We start from the raw sequence: 19,668 nt of genomic DNA on the forward strand, positions 1-19,668 counted from the left end.
GAGCGTATTCTCAGGTGACATGGGTTGATTTTTGTTTCTTTTTCTCAAAGGCTTGTGAAGCATATCACCATATTAAAGATTTCATACACAGTGTTGGGGGATATTATTTTTCGACCATGCAAAAATTTTGTGACTTTGTGCAAAAGGAGTGTAATGTTTTTAATTTGGTTTTATTACAATAAGGCAATTAAAGGACAAGTTCACCTTCATTAACATAAGGATTGAGAGAATGTAGCAATATTAGTAGAACACATCATTGAAAGTTTGAGGAAAATCGGACAATCCGTTCAAAACTTATGAATTTTTGAAGCTTTTGTGCAGTCACTGCTGGATGAGAAGACTACCGCAGTGTATGATGTCACATGCGTACAACAATATAAGGAAAATATAAAGAGAATTTCACAAAATTTCATCTTTTGAAAAAAGTACACATTCCCTTGACTTGCTACTGACATCATGTTATGGGTAATATTATTCCCCTTGCCTTCAGAAAGAGGCATGTCAAGTGCTCTTTTATTATGCGAAAAAAGTGAAAATATGTTGAATTTTCTTTACACTTTCTTTATACTGTTGTACTCATATGACATCACGAGCCTTAGTAGTCTCCTCATCCAGCGGTTCCAAGACAAAAATTTTAAAAATTCATAACTTTTGCATCGATTGTCCAATTTTCCTCAAACTTTCACTGATGTGTTCTACTAATATTGCTGCATTCTCTCAATCCTTATGTTTATGAAGGTGAACTTGTCCTTTAATGGAATGAGAGTGAAAGGGAAAGATTGTAAACTGATAGAGGCAGGGAGGGAAAGGGAGGGAATAGGATGAAGGGTGGAAGGAAGATTGGAGGCAAGAGAGAGAAAGAGAAGAGAGAGAAAGAGATTGAGAAGATTGGTGACGAATTGGGCAAGATCAATTAGTTCCAAGTTCAAACAATGGGATGGGCAGCAATGCCCATGTCACAGGGACTCGGCAGCCGCAAAACAAACCAAAATTACAAGAGCAGCATAAACACGGGCTCATGGGGGGAGGGGTGGGTTTACATCTCAGCCTCAGGTTTTACAGGTTGGTTTTTGGAGGGTTGTATCAAGAGTATTGCAAAGAAGTCATAGGTGTGGTGTGGCTGCCAAGAAAAGGGAACTGATTAACCAAACGCGTCATCTCGTGGGTGGCAGAAGGATGTTAGCGGTATCTGCTGTGCAAAAACCAGCGCCCTTTCCCAAACTTGAGTCCTGCTGCAGTCGTTTGTGATGATTGAACTAAACATGTCATCTCATGACTGGCAGAAGGACGCTAGCAGTATTTTCATGGAAAAAAAACCCACAAAAAACGGTGTCCTGTCCCACACTTGAGACTTTCTGCAGATGTTTGCTGTGGCTCTGTCTGGAGATTTCTTGTGATGATGCTGTTAAACATATCCTATGATTGAGCTTTGACAGCTGGCAGAAAAATCCGTCATGACACCACGATCTAAGAATCCCATGGTAATATCATTTGGCTCCCTCTTTGCTGGTAGTATGATGATTCTCTGCTCTCATGAGATGTACTTGCAACCAGTAGGTGTCAGCTAGTAGACAAATGATGCACACGCCTGAGTGTGTCAGTCAGAATTGTGTGTATAAGGTACGTAACTATGGAATGCTTGACCCATGAGGCTGCACCAAGTACTGTAAGACGAGGAATGTTCGCATACATTTTAATTTCACAAATTTTGCGAGAGCCAAGATTTGCGAACTTAAAATGCACGCAAAAGTTCTCGTCTACACTATATGCATAGAATGTTAGAGGCAACTCACGAAAATTTCATGCTGCGAAAAAGGCCGTCGGCTCCAATTCGCAAAAAAAATTTCATGCCGAGGAAATATTGTGTTTTGCAGTAGCTCTAGGCTGAATTCCATAGTTACCACATGCATACTATTCCTACTGATGCACGAAAAGACATGTGCGTCATCTGTTTTATAGAATGGGAAGCACTTTTTTTCTTTTCTTTTTTGCCAGAAAGCCATTTTTTGATCATGTTATCTGATGGCAAACGTACTGGATGCATTTCCTTTCTGCTTGCCATAGATGAAAACCATGCATCTAGTACTTGTAACCATGCATCTAGTGATTACTGGATGCACGGTGAATTTTACTGGCTGGACACATGGTTTGTTTGGTTTGCTACAGAGTGCACAAACGCTTGCTTTAATAGTGCGCAAACTCTTTCTACAAGTGTGCAATAACATGCGTACAGTGGCTGTCCTCAGTGCTGCAGTGCACGGCAAGTTAAAATCAACATGCAGCTCTCGACCAATGAAATCGCAGGATTTTCGCTACCCGTTCTATAAAGGGCACTGTTACTGAAGAGGATTTCACTCTGTGTTCACTCAGTATATTAGTCTCTCATCAGCCTACTTTTTGGGTAGCTTTTACTGTATGTATAAAGGAAGTTTTGATATCGTATGTGCGGCCACACCCAAATAGAATTTGTGGTTGATCGCGTGAAGGTTTGGCGTAGGGAACCACCGCCTCTTTTTCCGGAAGACAGACCCCGTGTCTGTTTAGACTGTGTGCCATCAAATACTGGTTACATCAGCCGGTTGAAAGCTGGGAGAGCTCTGCCAACATTCATGTGCCACACACTTGAGAGGCTTGCAATGTTGTTACTTTGACGGGCCCCCCACTCAATAAAGACCAACTTGTAAGCAAAGCATTTGATGTAGTGGCAGGGCTGACAAGCCTGCCCTTTCAGATCGGCGAAGAGCTTATTAGTGAAGCATAACTAAGAAACATGTTGTCAGCCAATCTAATGATTTTCTTTGTTTGTTTTTTTGGTGCTAAGTCTAAAAGTAAGCTTGAATCGTGCTTCTCCCAAACACTTTGGGAGACCGTGTGGGTTCGGGGTGTGTTTCTATTTGGTTTTCTTAGTTTTGAGAGACCGTAAGCCGTCTGCTCACTATTCCTTTCCACTTTGGTATGTTACATTCATATTGATACATACTCACGCGTGTAAAGCTTTTCATGGGTGCTGCCCGTTTGATTGACAAGTAATGAAGTGTGAGACAAAGGTGTTGCAACAAAGCGTGTTTTGATGGGGTTTTTTTTCTGTCAACGTACAGCAAGAAGACTCAATTCAGTGTCTGAACTCTCTGCAGTTGGTTAAGAAACATAATTAAAAATTTGTCACAAGTGGGGAAACCCTGCATATACTGCTATGGTTTTGCTTGCTGTATTGTTAGATATCAGACAAACTCAAGAAGTAAGATACTGTAAAACTGAAAATGTTCGCATGGATTTTCATTTTACGAATTTCGCGAGTGTCAAAATTTGCTAACTTAAAATGCATTATGTGAAAGTTCTTGTCTACAATATGCATTGATTGTCAGTGGCAATTCACAAAAGTTTCACGCCCCGAAAAAGGATATTGGCTCCAATTTGCGAAAATTTTGTGCCACAAAAATTTCTTGCTTAACAGTAGATTCGTCATCTGGGAGCATTTTGCCACCAAAAAACAAATGATAGTAAAATAAAACTATTAATTTGGGCTACTCTGTAACCAGACAGTTCATAATGCATATATATGTCACATGAAATGCTTATAAAAGCCTTTGATACATCATTGGCAACAGCTTACAAACTGTGAGCATTCTCTTTAATTACCATTGTTTGCACAGTTCAAACACATTACAAACATTTATGATCTGTTTTTAAATATGTTGCATGAAAGGTTTGATAAACACTTGTCAAATCCATGTTTAAAAATGCATACTCAATATTGACGTTATTTCAAACAGTGGACTTGATCACGTAATGCCCACCTACAGTGTACCATGATAACTGCCATTTAGCCCCGAGTATTGTTTGTAGAACCAAACCACATGTTCATGTATTATCAGTGAGTGCAAATATTGTAAGGAGCAATCCAAAATGTTAATGTTTAATCAGTTGTATTTGCCCTGTACATTTATGTCAACAAAAGTTAATTTCTGTAGATTTTTGTCTTGATTTATTTTCTTCTTTTTTTGGTCCACTTTGATGATACTACAGGTTATGATGATGTGGACATCTACGGGGAATCCTATGAAATTGAGTCCAGCTTCGACTACAGCTTTCGGCATCGGTCCAACACCGCGGTACGACTGGAAAAGCTGAGGCAAGACCGCATGACGCAGACCCAGTGTCGCAGGATCCAGTGGAAAGAGGGCGCTTCTGATTTTCCAGGTAATGCCCCCCAAACCGAAGATTTTTTTTACCAGAGATTGTTGTTTTGTAACTAAATTGCACCAGCGCTCATATATAAAGAATGAATATTATAAAAGAAATGTGTGCTTTTTATGTCAAATGTGTTGCACGGTGTCGCATTGTCAGTGCTTGTAGTCATGCTGTGGTTGTTTGTCTACAACTGTACAACATGACAACATCATGGCCTCAGTGGTTACATTTGAGCACTTTCTTCTCACACACATCCGTAATGCAAATTAGTTTATCTCTCATAAGCTCTTCACTTCTTGGGGAAAAAAGACACTTTGCAGAGATCTGTATGAATTTATTTGAAAAGAAACCTGGTCAGGAGTCTAACTTCAAGGTATGACATCACCAGGGTTGTCCTATCCATCTGCTTCACAGACTGCAGGAATTTGGTTTTCTTTGCCTCCTCCTTTGAGGTTTTTTGTGTCAGTGACACTTGCTTTATTCACTGAAAAATTTGAAGAGATTACAAGACTAACTTACGAGGGTGTGTTGAATCAGGATAAAACTTTCACATTTGTATGACAGACGGCAGCAGATAAACATTTGCAGCTGATGAGAAGTTTGTCTGTGGGGACGAATAGCATAATAGAAGGCAGGAAGAAAAGTCCATCTTATATCTATTTATTTTTTTTTTTTGTAGCAGTTGCTGGCCTCTCTGTGATTCAAAGAATATCATCAAGGAAGGAAGGGGGTGGGACTACAGCCTGACCCAAGGGGACATTTTCGATGTGACAGTGACTGTTCTTTTCCGAAAACTCTCTTACTCTCTGGAGAAATGGCACAATCCCTGTTCCTTTTTTTTTTTTTTTTTTTTTTTTCCCCCCTGTCTCTTCCTATGAATTCACTTGCTAACATTTTTATCAAATAAAATTAGGTCACGATTAGTACAGTCTATTCCGCTCATCAGTTAAAATGCGTTGAATAGCAGTTGCCCGACGTTCTAATGGGGGGAATAATGTAAAACCAAACAATTGGTCATTAAGTAAGATGCTCTGCGTTAACAGTGCCCACCAGTGACACTACTCATTTAAGCTTGAATGCGCTGATATCGCTCCGCGGGTACACGTGGGGAGAAGGTCAGAGCGTTCGTGCCGTGTTTGACGAACTTGTTAGGGAGCAAATGCAGTCAACGAAATTCTTTGTCTGCTTGGTTTGCCCAACTTTCCAAGGAGTTCAATTCCAGTCTTCTGGCGAGATTTTATCGAGACTGAGAGCTTCGTAGGGACAGTTTTAGAGGAGAATTTCACGCTCTTACTACTGGCAGAAGCAGCTTGCCAAAATTCAGTACTGAACTAATGACGCTTCAGACAGTGGTTGCCTGTTGCTATTTGCAGGAATTAACGGGTAGCAGCCCCGACTTTGCAAGGGAGTTGATAGAGGGTTTAGAATGAACCTACACCACTTGTAACGAAAGAGGCCGGTTCACGCAAGGAGCACGTAGGGCATACGCCCTCTGAACTTTCTGATCATCAGATTTCTATTTTTCTTGTCTTCGAATGTTGATTTGGTTTTAGTAATTGTCTAAACCTGCTGTTGTGCCATTGTAAAACTTGTTTATAATTGAAGTCAAGATACTGTAAAACCAGATATATTCGCAGCGTGAAACTTTTGCGAACCGGAGCTGATGGCCAATTTAACGGTGTGAACCTTTCCAGAATCGTGGCTCTTCGCGAAAGTTGCATGCACACAAGAATATCTGGTGTTACAGTATGTATTTTTTTCCTGATTTTGATTTGCAGAATCTATAAATGTTTTGTGTCATCAATGGAAAAATGTAAAACACATCTAACAAGTTATCATCTGTTGTAGTATGTTGAGGAATGTAAAATGCGATCTGCCCAAAAACATGTCACTGTAGAAGACTTTGCATATAATGAGGCATGGTCAGCTTTGATTTACATGTACACGTATGCCAAATTCAGAGAAAAATTCCCTAAAACTTATGAACTTTATTGCTTTTGTTGCCATGCATATTCGAACATTCTGCTTTAGAATTTGTTATGATGCATCACGTAAACACACAGAAGTGTTTACAGGTTTACTGAAAGTGCTGAGAATTTTTGGTTTGGTTTAACCCATTGAGGACTGACTGATTTTGCTACAACACGCATTTCCCATAGACACCTGCCCAAGTATACTCAGGACTCGTCCTCGACGGGTTAATACAGATCACTCTTTGGGTTGAAAGTAAATAGAAGTATGCTGTGGTTCATTTAAGGTATATGTCATGTCTGAGCCAGACTGGTTATGGATGCACGAACAGTGGTCAGAGCAGCAGTCAGCTTCTAATGACTAGTTCATAGTGATGTCTTCTTTTTTTTTTTTTTTTTTTTTTTTACATTGCTAACAATGAGACAGTGTTGCATACAATTAAAGTCGAGTCTACCAGCATGCATCAGAACGTGCTTGTGGTTTCGTTGTCATGGGACTGTGTGTTATTGCATGAATTGCAAGATGCACGCGTGGCCAAAAACACTTTGAGTGATGACTACGGCCGGTTTGTGGGAAAAATCTTTCCCAAGGCTCCAGAATTTTCTGGGCACTAGCTACTAATATTCTGTGAAACTTGTGAAAAGCGCCCTCTAAAGCCCAAGTGCCAGGCAACCTTGCATTGTAAGTGATGGATAGCTTATTTCAGTGGAGACCTACATTGTATCTTGTCCAGCTAATCCTTAAAAAAAGTTAAGCATGCAGTTTGATATCTTCTTGGCAGATGTAAGCAGATGGACTGGAGATATTGCTATGAATCATGAATGTGGTGGAATGGCAGTGGGAATTAAGAATGTAGTTAATGAATTGAAAGTCCTCAGACATACTTAGTTCTTTAAAGTATAGCGAAAAGGATTATATCATGGTAAAAGGTCTGTCCAGCCCAAGATGATAGAGATTTCATTCTCTTTATGACCAAAAATTGTGCTTTTTGAGAATTTAATCAAGGTTAGTGAATACCCCTTCAGCCACGGTATCATCCTGGCTGTCTTTTGATAATCAATTATTGAGTTGATAAATGGCGCAGCTTCCAGGGACTTGCGCGGTGTAACCGGCCGCCATCCCGTGAATGCAGATAGCCGGCGACTCTTGTCTCCGTTGGCACGGCGATGTTTTTTGTCCCAGCATGCCTTGCCATTGGTGAGGATTGACCTGGGGCTAGTTGTAGCGGTGTGGAGGGGAAGAAGAGGCAAGACATTTCTCCGCAATCAATCACGGCCCAAGAACGGGGTAAAGCGTGGGGGGGGGGGGTTGCCTCAGTGAGGGTTGATGCTCCAGATCCACCACATCATTCTTCCCAGATAACGTCCGATGTTGTTTCACCCCCTTCCCCGTCTTTCCCTTACCCTTCTCCCTCCTAACCATGGGAGATACCACAAATGTTTAGCTCTTGTCACGGAAAGTGGTCACGAAAGTTAAAATTAATGACGTAATTGGCCTGTCATTCGAAAGCTAAATGTTTTGTCTTGTGCTGGTTTCCACCCTAGTCACGGTTCATATTTTTGTAATTGAGCACTTTGGCAAATTTCCACACAGCATGTCACCCTCCATTGGGCTTGACTCCCAAAGTAGAAACTGACTTTCTTTTCTTCTGTTTTTTTTTTTTCTTATCCACTTTCTCTATTTTTTTTCTTTCTGTTGCTGCATTGGGGAGGAAGCTTCATTGTGAAAACCCTGTGGGTGATTAGGATGGCGAAGTGGTGGAGTAGTTTTCTTTTCCCAAACTCGTGACGAAGCTGACGTTAATTACCCCCCTCCTCTCGTGCGGAGGCTCGGGGAGCCGTCTCGCAGAGAGACGGGCAAACAGTTCTGACGTAGGGGGACAAAGAGAGGCTTCCCCCCCTTGAGATGGATGTATGAGAAGCGGGTCGAGAGATGAATCATGAACGAGGCATTTCATTAGCAGTAATTATGTGCATGTGTGGCTTGCCATAATCTATTGACTGGGGCAAGTGGTTAGTCTTGGTGTCAGACCCAATTAGGAGACTTAAGATTTTATAGTTTATATATTTAGTTCGATGGAGGGGCAGGGAGTGTGTTATCTGCAGGAGTAGTGATAAAAGTTTTCTTCTTTTATTTCTAAGACTGCCTTCTATTTTGTCTACCTTGTAAAATCAGAAGAAAAGTACAGTTAACTTTTCATATGCTAAACTACTGCTGCATTGTCTCAGGAAATGAAGCGTTTGTGATGCACATTATTTGTATTACTGTTCTGAGCTTTGAGGACATAAGCTGAATGTCAGGAGAGCTCCTGGTAACTCAATTCAAATTTAATTTGTCATCTTAAAGGGACTGTACAGTACTGGTTGAGGTGGGGATTCATGTTTTGAACATTCCTAAGTGAGATAATGAAAAGTCTCTTATGAAATATGAAAGAGCATGTAATTTTAAGAAGGATTCAACATTTATTTGATGAAAATTGGTTTTCAAATGGCTAAGATATCCAAAAAAGTGCTAATAATAAAAGGCGACATGCCACAACTTTATTAGGATCTCTTTGTTTCACCTTGTTTTTGGATATCTCAGCCATTTCAAAACCGATTTTCATCAAATAAACTTTTGATACCCCTTTAGAACTGCATGCTCTTTGACATCTCATAGAGTGGTTTCTGAATATCTCGCAAAACGTTAAAAGCTAAATCCTCACCTCGACCAGAACTGTACACACCCTTTAAGCTTTGCACTGTCTGACTTCTTTTTTTCCCCCATGCTGTCACACTACAGGTATCAATATTTGATATTGATATCACAGATATTCAACTTCAAGAATGTCATGCATCAGCCTTTCTGTATTGAATCATTTCTTGGTGTTATTTGAAAGCAGTTATGTATAACCATTAAAATATTAACCAATCATGCTTTGCACAATTAAGTCGAAGGTTGAGAGGTCACAGGGTAAAGGCCAAGGTTGAAATGTCACATGTCAAAGCACTGGATGGTAATAGACAATAATATGTTATAATCAGTTTTTCCTCATTTAGGAATGTATCATTTCAGGTACATGCTTATTTCTTCTCGTTTATTTATCTTGCATCTCCGATCCACCTCTCCTCATTCTAATCTCCTTTCTGCAATCCACCCCTCCTCATTCTGATCTCCTGTCTCCTGCCCACCTCTCTTCATTTCTATCTCCTCTCATCAATCCACTTCTCCTTATTATCTTCACCTGTTTCCAACCCACCCTTGCTCATTTTAATCTTCCATCTCTAATTCATCTCACCTCATTCCAATCTCCCATCTCCAATCCACCCCTCCTTATTTCTATCTCCTCTCACCAATCCACTTTCTCACCTGTTTCCAATCCACCCTTGCTCATATTAATCTTCCATCTCTAATCCATCTCACCTTGTTCCATCTCCCTTATCTCCAATCCACCCCTCCATGATCTGATCTCTCATCTCTCATCTCCCATCCACCTCTCCTCATTTATATCTCCTCTCATCAATCCACTTCTCCTTATTATCTTCACCTGTTTCCAACCCACCCTTGCTCATTTTAATCTTCCATCTCTAATCCATCTCACCTCATTCCAATCTTCCATCTCCAATCCGCCGCTCCTTATTTCTATCTCCTCCCACCAATCTACTTTCTCACCTGTTTTCAATCCACCCTTTGCTCATTTTAATCTTCCATCTCTAATCCATCTCACCTTGTTCCATCTCCCATCTCCAATCCACCCCTCCTTGATCTGATCTCTCATCTCCCATCCACCTCTCCTCATTTATATCTCCTCTCATCAATCCACCTCTCCTTATTCTGTTTCACCTGTTTCCAATCCACCCTTTGCTCATTTTAATCTTCCATCTCTAATCCATCTCACCTCATTCCAATCTCCCATCTCCAATCCACCCCTCTTTGTTCTGATCTCTCATATCCAACCCACCTCTCCTCATTCCATTCTCCCATCTTCAATCCACCCGTTGTTCTGATCTCTCATCTCCAATCCACCTCTTCGCAATTCTATCTCCTGTCTCTACCCACCTTTCCTAATTCTAATTGTCTGTTGGTAATCCACCCTTCCTCATTGTAATCCTCTTCCAACCCACCTTTCCGTATTTCAATCTCCTGTCTCCAATCTACCTGTTCTCATTTCTATCTCCTGTCTCCAATCTACCCTCCTCATTCTGATCTTCCATCTGCAATCCACCTTCTTAATTCTGATCTCCTGTTTCTAATTCACCTTTCCCCATTTCAATCTTTTGTTTCCAATCCACCTTTTCTCAATTCTATCAAATGTCTGCATGAACCACTCCTCATTTTGATGTGATCTCCCTTTTCCAATCTACCTTTACCCATTTCAATCTCCTGTCTCCACCCACCTCTCCTCATGCTGATCTCTTGTCTCCAATCCACCCTCCTCATTCTGATCTACTGTTACTAATCCACCTCTCCACATTTCAATCTCTCATCTCCAATCCACCCCTACCTACCTACCTACCTACCTACCTCCCATCTACCTCCACCTCCATTCTGTCACACAGATGAGGAACTGGACGACTTGTTTGGGAAGAAGGAAGTCAAGCCCAAGCCCAAGATCTCCAAGTCCTCCCTGTCGGTCCAGCTGGAGCGCTTCCCAGACCAGGCCAGCAATCCCTTCGCGGACTATGCCAAGTTTGACGGCAAGGTAGGGATGACAGTCAAGGCAGTTGTAGTGGTGGAGGGCATTGTGATCAGGGTGACCACAATGCACTCTTGCTGGCATGGTATAAATGAATCTACCTTAGTGTACCCCTTGGAGGGTCTAACTGAGATTTGGTTCAATAGGTACACTGCATATAAATCTTCTTCTCGAAGCCCCTCGTCTTCTACCAAGCTAAGTCTGATGATGGCATTTATGATGAGTAAAAGGAAAGAAACTGTCAAAACCTTCAGACCATTGGAAATCAAGCTAGATGGCTCAAGTGTGTTTCAGTGGGCTCTTCATCATAGGAACTTTGGACAACTTGCTTGGCCACATAATCATCCTCATGTTTGTGTGCCTGTAGCATTTTTCCCCATCTTCTTACTGATTACTAGAATCTGTATGTGCAACTGAGGGGTCTCATTTTTTTTTTTTTTTAGGGTTTTTAAAGTCTGAAATGTGATATTAACCAATTTTTTGGTTCCAGTGGAAAGAGATTGGTCTTTTATCAGCCCCAAAGAGATTGAGTGTTATGCTTTATGATAAGCCAAAGGTTGAAATTGCAAAATTCTGGGCCTTTTACTTTTTGGGGTTCTTGTCTTGTTTTTTTGCTTCAAGTCTGGTAATCTGTATATTCTGCTGAGATTTGACATAATTCCACTTAAAAAAAAAAAAAAGTGAATCAGATTCTCAGCAGCCAGTATGCCATTATTCTTGTTGGAGTCTCTTGACTTCATGGATTTTCATTGTGAGTTGAAATCACATTCATGTGGTTTCTATGGAGGGTAGGGCTAATGACATAGGAGGTTATTCCCCTCCCCATCCCCCTCACCCTCTCCCTCACCCCTCCCCCCCCCCCCCCCAGCAGCAGTTAGTGATGCAGTTTCTTTGGTTGCATCCTGGGCAGCGATGTGACATGAGTTGTTGATTAGTTGTCACACAAGTCAGGAAGTTAGTATCAATTTCAACTCAAGGCTAAGATCATCCGCACCATAATGAGTAACCTACTATTTTTGAGTGTGTCTAATTAATTCATGCTTCCAAGCATGCACAGAGAGAGAGTGAGAGGGTAAGAGGGGGGAATGCTCTGTAAACCCAATTTCGAGCAGAAGAAGAAAGAAAAGTAGAATGTGGGATGATGAGTTATTCACGGCAAAGATGGCAAACTGGGCCAGAAGTCCATGACCTGAAATATCTTCAAGGTTTGGAGGCACTTAATGGCTTGCTTAAAGCCATTCTGCATTAGATGAGTTTTAGTGAATGTAATGTGAGCATGCATCACAAAACCACACAAGACTTTCCTTAGATTAATTTCCAAATGATCTGAAAATATGCGTGCCTTGGGGTTTCAGTGTTATCTGAAAGAATTATTAGCTTTTTGATATTGACATCTTAAGAGCAAAAAACATAAGACCAGATATAGATATTTTGTACCATTGTGTTTGTAGATCTTTTTTCTCTTCTTTTTATTTTTTCAGTAGATTTTTTTTTTTAATGCATTCCAGATCTAAGGTGAGTGAAAGTGACAATGAAAACCCCCAAATAAACTTAAAAAGCAAAAACATCTCTTAAGCCGTAGCTGTTTTAGTGACAATGGCATTTTCATGAAGAGAATGTAGTTAATGTGTGAATCAAATTTTTGTTTAATCCAATGACCCCTCCACAGTGGTCACCACAGACTAAATATATATTTATTTTGAATAAAATATATATTTTTTGTTCCACACAATGATAAAGGGTGACTCATTTGCGCTTGAATGGACCACTGACTTTCCGAGCCCTGTGTATAAAAAGTAGCATTCCGACAGGTTTGATTTTGCCACACATTTACTTGTGTGGGTTAGGGTCATCCCATTTGATGCTGAGCTGTCATTTTGTTTCAAACATGAGACTCTTCTTTTTTTAGAAATTTACTCGAACTTCAGAACTAGTATCTGGCAGCTTTTTTTTTCGATGTGTTTTTGCTAGGTAAAAATGACAGTATAACATTCTCACTCCTTCTAATGCTCATATACATACATTGTAATCACCTGCATGCATTTAGACAGATGCACGCAAGCACTCACACACACACCTACACCCACACACATGCACACGCACGCAGAAGACACGTATAACACGTATGCAGGAGAACGTTCAAAGGCATTAACGCGAGCACCGTGGATTATAGTGAAAAGTGGGAAAATGGATACAAAAATGTTCACCTCAGGGAATGAGTTTGTATTAGGGATATGTCCCTGAAAGGAGAATGAGTGGAGGATCGCAACCAGTAAAGCCCACATGATTACAGTGACATTTTCCCCAGTGTTCAGGAAAACAACAAATTCAGCTGCTTTTACGGGATTCAGTCGTGAATGAATGAATATAAATCTATTCTAAAACTTTTGTAAAAATTGTCACTCTCCAACGTCACTGTTTGTTCCATGCAATATTTCACGTAGACACGGAAACAAACGGAGAAGCGTAACAATGTGAATCAGGGGAATTTTGCAACATTTTTTTTTTGCTGTCCTAAATTTTGTTGTTCCAGACTTTTTGTTGTTGCTTTGATGCTGGTTTTTATCAATACTTTCGTTGATTTTATTTTTTTTTTCCACGAGGGGCCCCACACTCTATAAGCATTGTCTTTTCAATGGGTTCCTTTGTTTTGCGCACAGTACATATTGATATTTCACTTTATTTCATTTTACTCTAGTCTCTTTACAATGTGTCATTACTGTAAGTTTACACTAATTGTTGTTTACTCTGTTTGATCCACATTGTTTTGTTTACGTGATTTCTGTCATTTAAGAAGGAGAGATGTACGAGTATATTATACTATTGTTGAAAAATGGAAATAAATTTGAATTGAATTGAATTGAACGAGAAAGATCCAGGAACTGGTGATAGTGAGGCTCAGCCACATTGATGTTCTCAAATGTGTTAAGAATGATCTTTAGGTACTTGGCATTGGATGGGACAGACAAATCTGAAACTAGGCACTAAGCAGCAGCCTTGCACATCACATGTGATGAACGTGTCAGAGATTGTATTTCTTATTTCGCTAAGAATCTGTGATTTTTTTTTTTCGTTTATTGATGTCTCCATGAAGACTGATTTTAGATAGAAAAGCCTTGCTATTAAAGTTATCTGCGTGTATATGCCATATTCACCACCAATAAGGCCACATTGTTTTTAACAGAAATAAAGCAGTAAACTCAGTGTGCAGCCTTTCCGTCAACACAATCAAATAATGGTCAGTCCAACCCAATGAATCACCTGCTTAACCAACACATATAGTCATGTATGCAATATCGCAGAATGAATCAATCAGTCTTACAGACAATGCCACAAACATAACTTTTCTTCGTTAAGGATGGACTGATTTTGCTACAACACGCATTTCCCATAGACACCTGCCCAAGTATACCCGGGACTCGTCCTCAACAGGTTAAGAAGTGATCGCCCAACATCTATTTCTAGTGACCCCAAGCCACTGCTGCAATAAATGTTGGACCTTGATATATTTATCATACACACACAGAGGTGCTTATACATTGAGAAATAGAGAGATAAGTACATTTGTATATGTACATATTTTCATTGTTGATCCATTCTACGTTGCTTGCGTCTTTTGTCAACATCATATTGATGAAGCTTGTACATTTTGCTCTTTTGAATCTATCCTAAGATTGTTTGTGACCAAATGTCACTCTCTCCTGTGCTTTTGAATATTCTTTCTGTGTTTTTTTTTTTTTTTTTTTTTTGTTTCAGTTCATTTTCAACCTGCACTTTTTCAGTAAAGTTTGCAGGTTCTGATTCCTAGCTGGGTCGTCGGTCTGAGAAGTCATGTCCGTCAAAAAGAGGGAAAAAATAATGCTGTTATTGAGGATTTAGCGGCCTTGTCGCAGCAATTAGCGTATCAAGTAGATGTGCGCAAAGTGATAATGCTGATCCCACTGTACTGCCAATATTACCTTTTTCAGGATACTTTGCATGTGGTAATGCATCTCATTTCTTTCCTGCGTGAGATATGATGATGTTAGGTAATGCCTCTCTTTATCCCGGCCATCCCGCACTCCACTTCTTTCATGGCCAGGTCTTTGACTTTTTCCTTTTCCTTTGTAATCCCTTAGCTTCTCGTAAAACCCTCTTTTTTTTTTCTTCATCTTCTTCTTCGTCTTCTCCGCCGTGGAAACCCACTTCAGAGCGTGGCCGTTAATCTCGGCACAGTGTTTGGGAGGATTTACCCGCTTGTCTGTTTGCTACCAATGATCACAGCATTACATCTCAGCAACCCTCCCCCTCCCCTCCCCCTCGGTGTTCCCACAAACCCCGCATCGCTCCTGCATATGAAATAGTGCATGTGTGTGTTCTGTGCGATCCATGGTGTGATTCTGCGGGTAATGACTTCATGAATATATACCAGAGAGGGAAAACAAAAATATCAGGAATTCAGTTCAATTCAGTTCAAATTAACTGACTGAGAGCAGAAAGTACAGCAGTAAAGAAGAGACATCTCAGTTTCCTTGATTCTCGGTGTGAGGTTTTACCTCCAAGCTGTTAGATGCCATTGCTGGGAGCTTTGCACAGATCCCCATGCATTATGTGGCGTTGGTGCTCGCCTTGTTAAGCCCCTACATTAAGTAACACATATATCCCAAGGAGCTTAATAGTCAAGGTTCAGAATTTGCTGCATACTTGGAGTCTGCAAATAAAACAATAGCCTAGTAAGTGCATGGTACTGCTTTATCAAGTATGGACCTTGTTGGATGAAATTTCTACAGCCGATCTACATTTAACATATCACATTTTCTAGCCCTGAACAGTATTCTAAAGTGAATATATGTTTTTATTGCATCTTCATCACGTTTCTTTCTTTATTTATACTTCTCATTGAGCCTTCCTTAGTGAGATACATGCAGTTTCTGAAGATGACTGTGAATTAACTCTCTGCGTGTGTGGGGATGTACATGTATGGGACGGTTCTACAGTGAGATGTATACACGAAGTGTCTGAAGGTAACTGTGAACTCATTGCTTGTGTACAATGGTTCCATGGTGAGATGCATGGAGTTTCTGAAGATAACTGTGAATTCTTTGCTTGTGTGGGATGCTTCCATGGTGAGATACATAGAGTTTCTTGTAGAGGTAAGTGTGAACTCATAGCTTGTGTGGGATGGTTCCATGGTGAGATACATGAAGTTTCTAAAGGTAACTGTGAACTCTTAGCTTGTGTGGGATGGTTCCATGGTGAGATACATGAAGTTTCTAAAGGTAACTGTGAACTCTTAGCTTGTGTGGGATGGTTCCATGGTGAGATACATGAAGTTTCTAAAGGTAACTGTGAACTGTTTGCTTGTGTTGGATGGTTCCATGGTGAGATACATGAAGTTCCTGAAGGTAACTGTGAACTCTCTGCTTGTGTGGGATGGTTCCACGGTGAGATACATGAAGTTCCTGAAGGTAACTGTGAACTCTTAGCTTGTGTGGGATGGTTCCATGGTGAGATACATGAAGTTCCTGAAGGTAACTGTGAACTCTTAGCTTGTGTGGGATGGTTCCATGGTGAGATACATGAAGTTCCTGAAGGTAACTGTGAACTCTTAGCTTGTGTGGGATGGTTCCATGGTGAGATACATGAAGTTTCTAAAGGTAACTGTGAACTCTTAGTTTGTGTGGGATGGTTCCATGGTGAGATACATGAAGTTCCTGAAGGTAACTGTGAACTCTTAGCTTGTGTGGGATGGTTCCATGGTGAGATACATTGTACATGAAGTTTCTAAAGGTAACTGTGAACTCTTTGCTTGTGTGGGATGGTTCCATGGTGAGATACATGAAGTTCCTGAAGGTAACTGTGAACTCTTAGCTTGTGTGGCATAGTTCCATGGTGAGATACATAGAGTTTCTGAAGGTAACTATGGACTCTTTGCTTGTGTAGGATGGTTCCGTGGTCAGATACAGGAAATTTCAGAAGTTGACTACAAACTCTTGCTGGAGTGAGAAGTTCCCAAGAAAATGGGAAATGCCCAGCCTTGGAAAGTGACGATACCAGGCTTGCTCGTCCAACTGTGAATAAAGTTACCATTTTTTTTTCTTCAGCCTACACTGAAATGTCAGCAAAGCCCTGAAATTCAGTTGGTATTCCTTGAGCTTGACATATAACAAAAGGTCATTCATAGAGGGTGTTTTCGTAAAAACTGGCAAAAGAAGTGAGCGGCAGTAGTTAATTTATGATGCCGTTGAAATGATGCATTTAATGTACCTGGTGTGAGTGTCGGTGTGCAAGAAAGAGAAAATTAATTTGTGTGAAGGATGGTGTAGGTTATCTCTCTCTTTTTTTTGGGGGGGGGGGTTGAGAGGGATATAAATTACTTAATTGGAGTTGACGGCCAAATGCCCCATTGCCTTGTCTAACCTAAGATACATCCAACACTTTTCATGAGCTAATTAAATTTTCTCTGCTGAATATATTGTGGAAGCTCTTCTAGTCTTGTTGCCCTGTGGCAGACTTGCCTCGCACTTTAAGACACTCTTAAGCATGACAGTGCCTCGTGGTATATGTGGTATATATTCCTTGTACCATTATTCCTGTCTTGCGTTCTCAGTGGCTTCATCCCTGCGCTGTAAGTGACCAAATTCCCGTGTTGTGACCCATTTTCCTTTGGGTGAATCCAGAGGGGAAACCCTTGGACTGACACCATTTTATATTTAAAAAAATGACAAGGAATTAAGAAAGTGTGTTTGTGTGTGTGTGTTTGTATGGAGCAAAGGACACAGAAAGAATGCAGAGAGATAGAGAGAAATAGTGACAAAAAGAAAAGCATGGTGCATTTAACAAGGATAAAGTGTGACTACACCCCCCCCCCCCCCCCCCCCCTGTGACTCTCTCCTTTGCTAACATTAAAGGCTTGAACATCTCTTTTGTAATAAAAAGCCTGGGTGCTGCCTTGTGCAAATTCCATGGTGAAGACTGCTCTCTGCATCAACCAGGTGAAGCATGTTTAAAATGCTTCATACGATTTGCCTCTTGGTATTGCGTATGAAAATCCACCTAAAGTTCAATGTTTTCAGTCACCAAATGCCAATAGAATGATCTTGTCTCAAGAAGTTGGGTCTCATTTTGATGTTACACGAAACATGTGAGATGGTGTTTTGGATTTATTGCACGATATCATTTGTCAAGACACAAAACTTTTGCCCCCCACCCCCTACAAGAGATGCCTTTCCTTTTGTTTTAGGTTTATTGATATGCATTCAATTAAAGGACAAGTTCACCTTCATAGACATGTGGGTTTTGTGAATGCAGCAATATTAGCAGAACACATCAGTGAGAGTTTGAGGAAAATCAGACAATCTGTTCAAAATTTATGAATTTTTGAAGTTTCTGCTCAGTCACGGCTGGATGAGAAGACTACTATAGCTTGTGATGGCACATGTGTACAACGATATAAAGAAAGAATAAAGAAAATTCAACACATTTTCACTTTTCTCGCATAACAAAAGAACACTCGACTTCTCTCTTTCAGAAAGCAGGGGGAATAATATGACCCGTAACATACGTCAGTAACAAGTCGAAGAAATGTGCATTTTATTCAAAAAGTAAAGTTTTGTGAAATTCTTTTTCTATTTTCCTTATATCGTTGTACGCATGTGACATCATACACTGTAGTAGTCTTCTCATCCAGCAGTAACTGCACAGATACATAAAAAATTCATAACTTTTGAACGGATTGTCCGATTTCCCCCAAACTTTCACTGATGTGTTCTACTAATATTGTTCCCTTCATTCAATCCACATGTATATGAAGGTGGACTTGTCCTTTAAGCTATACCAAGCTACAGAATATTCATAGTGAGCATATTACTTGTAGGAATACTTTTTGTATTACTTTTGCATTAGGAAATCCCAGGAAAGAATTTAAAATGAAGCAGAGAATAACAATGTATGTGAAATTATGTAATGATTAGGGTAAGGATGGGTTGGAGGGGGGGGGGGGGAGGGGTGTGGAATCCCTGAAATGGATCCTGCCTGTGCTACTTCATGCACCTGGACCAGTGTTAGGGACATGGGTTGACATGGGGGGATTTCTACTGCAGGATCTTCTTCGTTTGGCGATTTACTAAAAACAGGATCTAGGGGAGAGGATCCTCAGGATTAGAGTGTTTCTATTTCGACCCGAGCAGCAATTTTGGGGGGTTTCCTCTATTTTTTTTTTGTACATCTTGAGCTGTCTCTTCTCCAAACATATTCCCCCTTTATTGTGTGTGTGTGTGTGTGTGTGTGTGTGTGCTTTATCAAACAAGTACCACTTACAACTTGTACCTTGGTATTTCTGTTTGGGGCGGGTGGGGAATTCATTCTGCTTTTCAGAGAAAGAGCTCATACTTTGATCAAAATGCCAGAAGGCACTTTCCTCCCTTTGTATAAATGACTTTTACATTGCTTTGGTTTGTTTTGTTTTGTTTTGAACTCACTCTGTCTTTTTTTCTCCTTTCTGATTTTGGTACTACAATTTTTAAATTTTTTAAATTACTTTTTTAATTCTTAAAAAATTATGTGTATCAGTCAAAACTGATGCAAGTTGCTAGGCTAATTCTTCACCCAAACTTAAGAATTGCGTGGAATGATGGTCAAACGTTAAGCGTATTTGTCGTGACATAGTAGATATTGTAGAGAAATGATTATATTGTTCGTGTTGAGGTTAGCATATCTGCATTTTCCTTTGATTAAAAAGTCAAAATCTGAGCGTAAAAAAAACTTTCTTGCTGTGAAAATATGTGATTCTTGCAATAGTTTGTCCTTTTTTTACACATTGTTTTTGAGTGAATCTGTTAATGATGATCACT

At 40.2% G+C, this 19,668-nt stretch overlaps 1 protein-coding gene across 1 annotated transcript in view; it reads left to right on the forward strand.

The window, feature by feature from the left end:
- The window catches only part of LOC140240847 (target of rapamycin complex 2 subunit MAPKAP1-like), a 72,205-nt gene that overhangs the window by 19,963 nt on the left and 32,574 nt on the right, over positions 1 to 19,668 (forward strand). Inside the window, exons 2-3 of the mRNA XM_072320621.1 lie at positions 4,027 to 4,200; positions 10,701 to 10,843. Of these exons, the coding sequence (XP_072176722.1) occupies positions 4,027 to 4,200; positions 10,701 to 10,843 (317 nt within the window). The remainder of the gene's footprint in view (positions 1 to 4,026; positions 4,201 to 10,700; positions 10,844 to 19,668) is intronic.

This window comes from Diadema setosum, chromosome 17 (assembly GCF_964275005.1).
Source record: "Diadema setosum chromosome 17, eeDiaSeto1, whole genome shotgun sequence".
Classification (NCBI taxonomy): domain Eukaryota; kingdom Metazoa; phylum Echinodermata; class Echinoidea; order Diadematoida; family Diadematidae; genus Diadema; species Diadema setosum.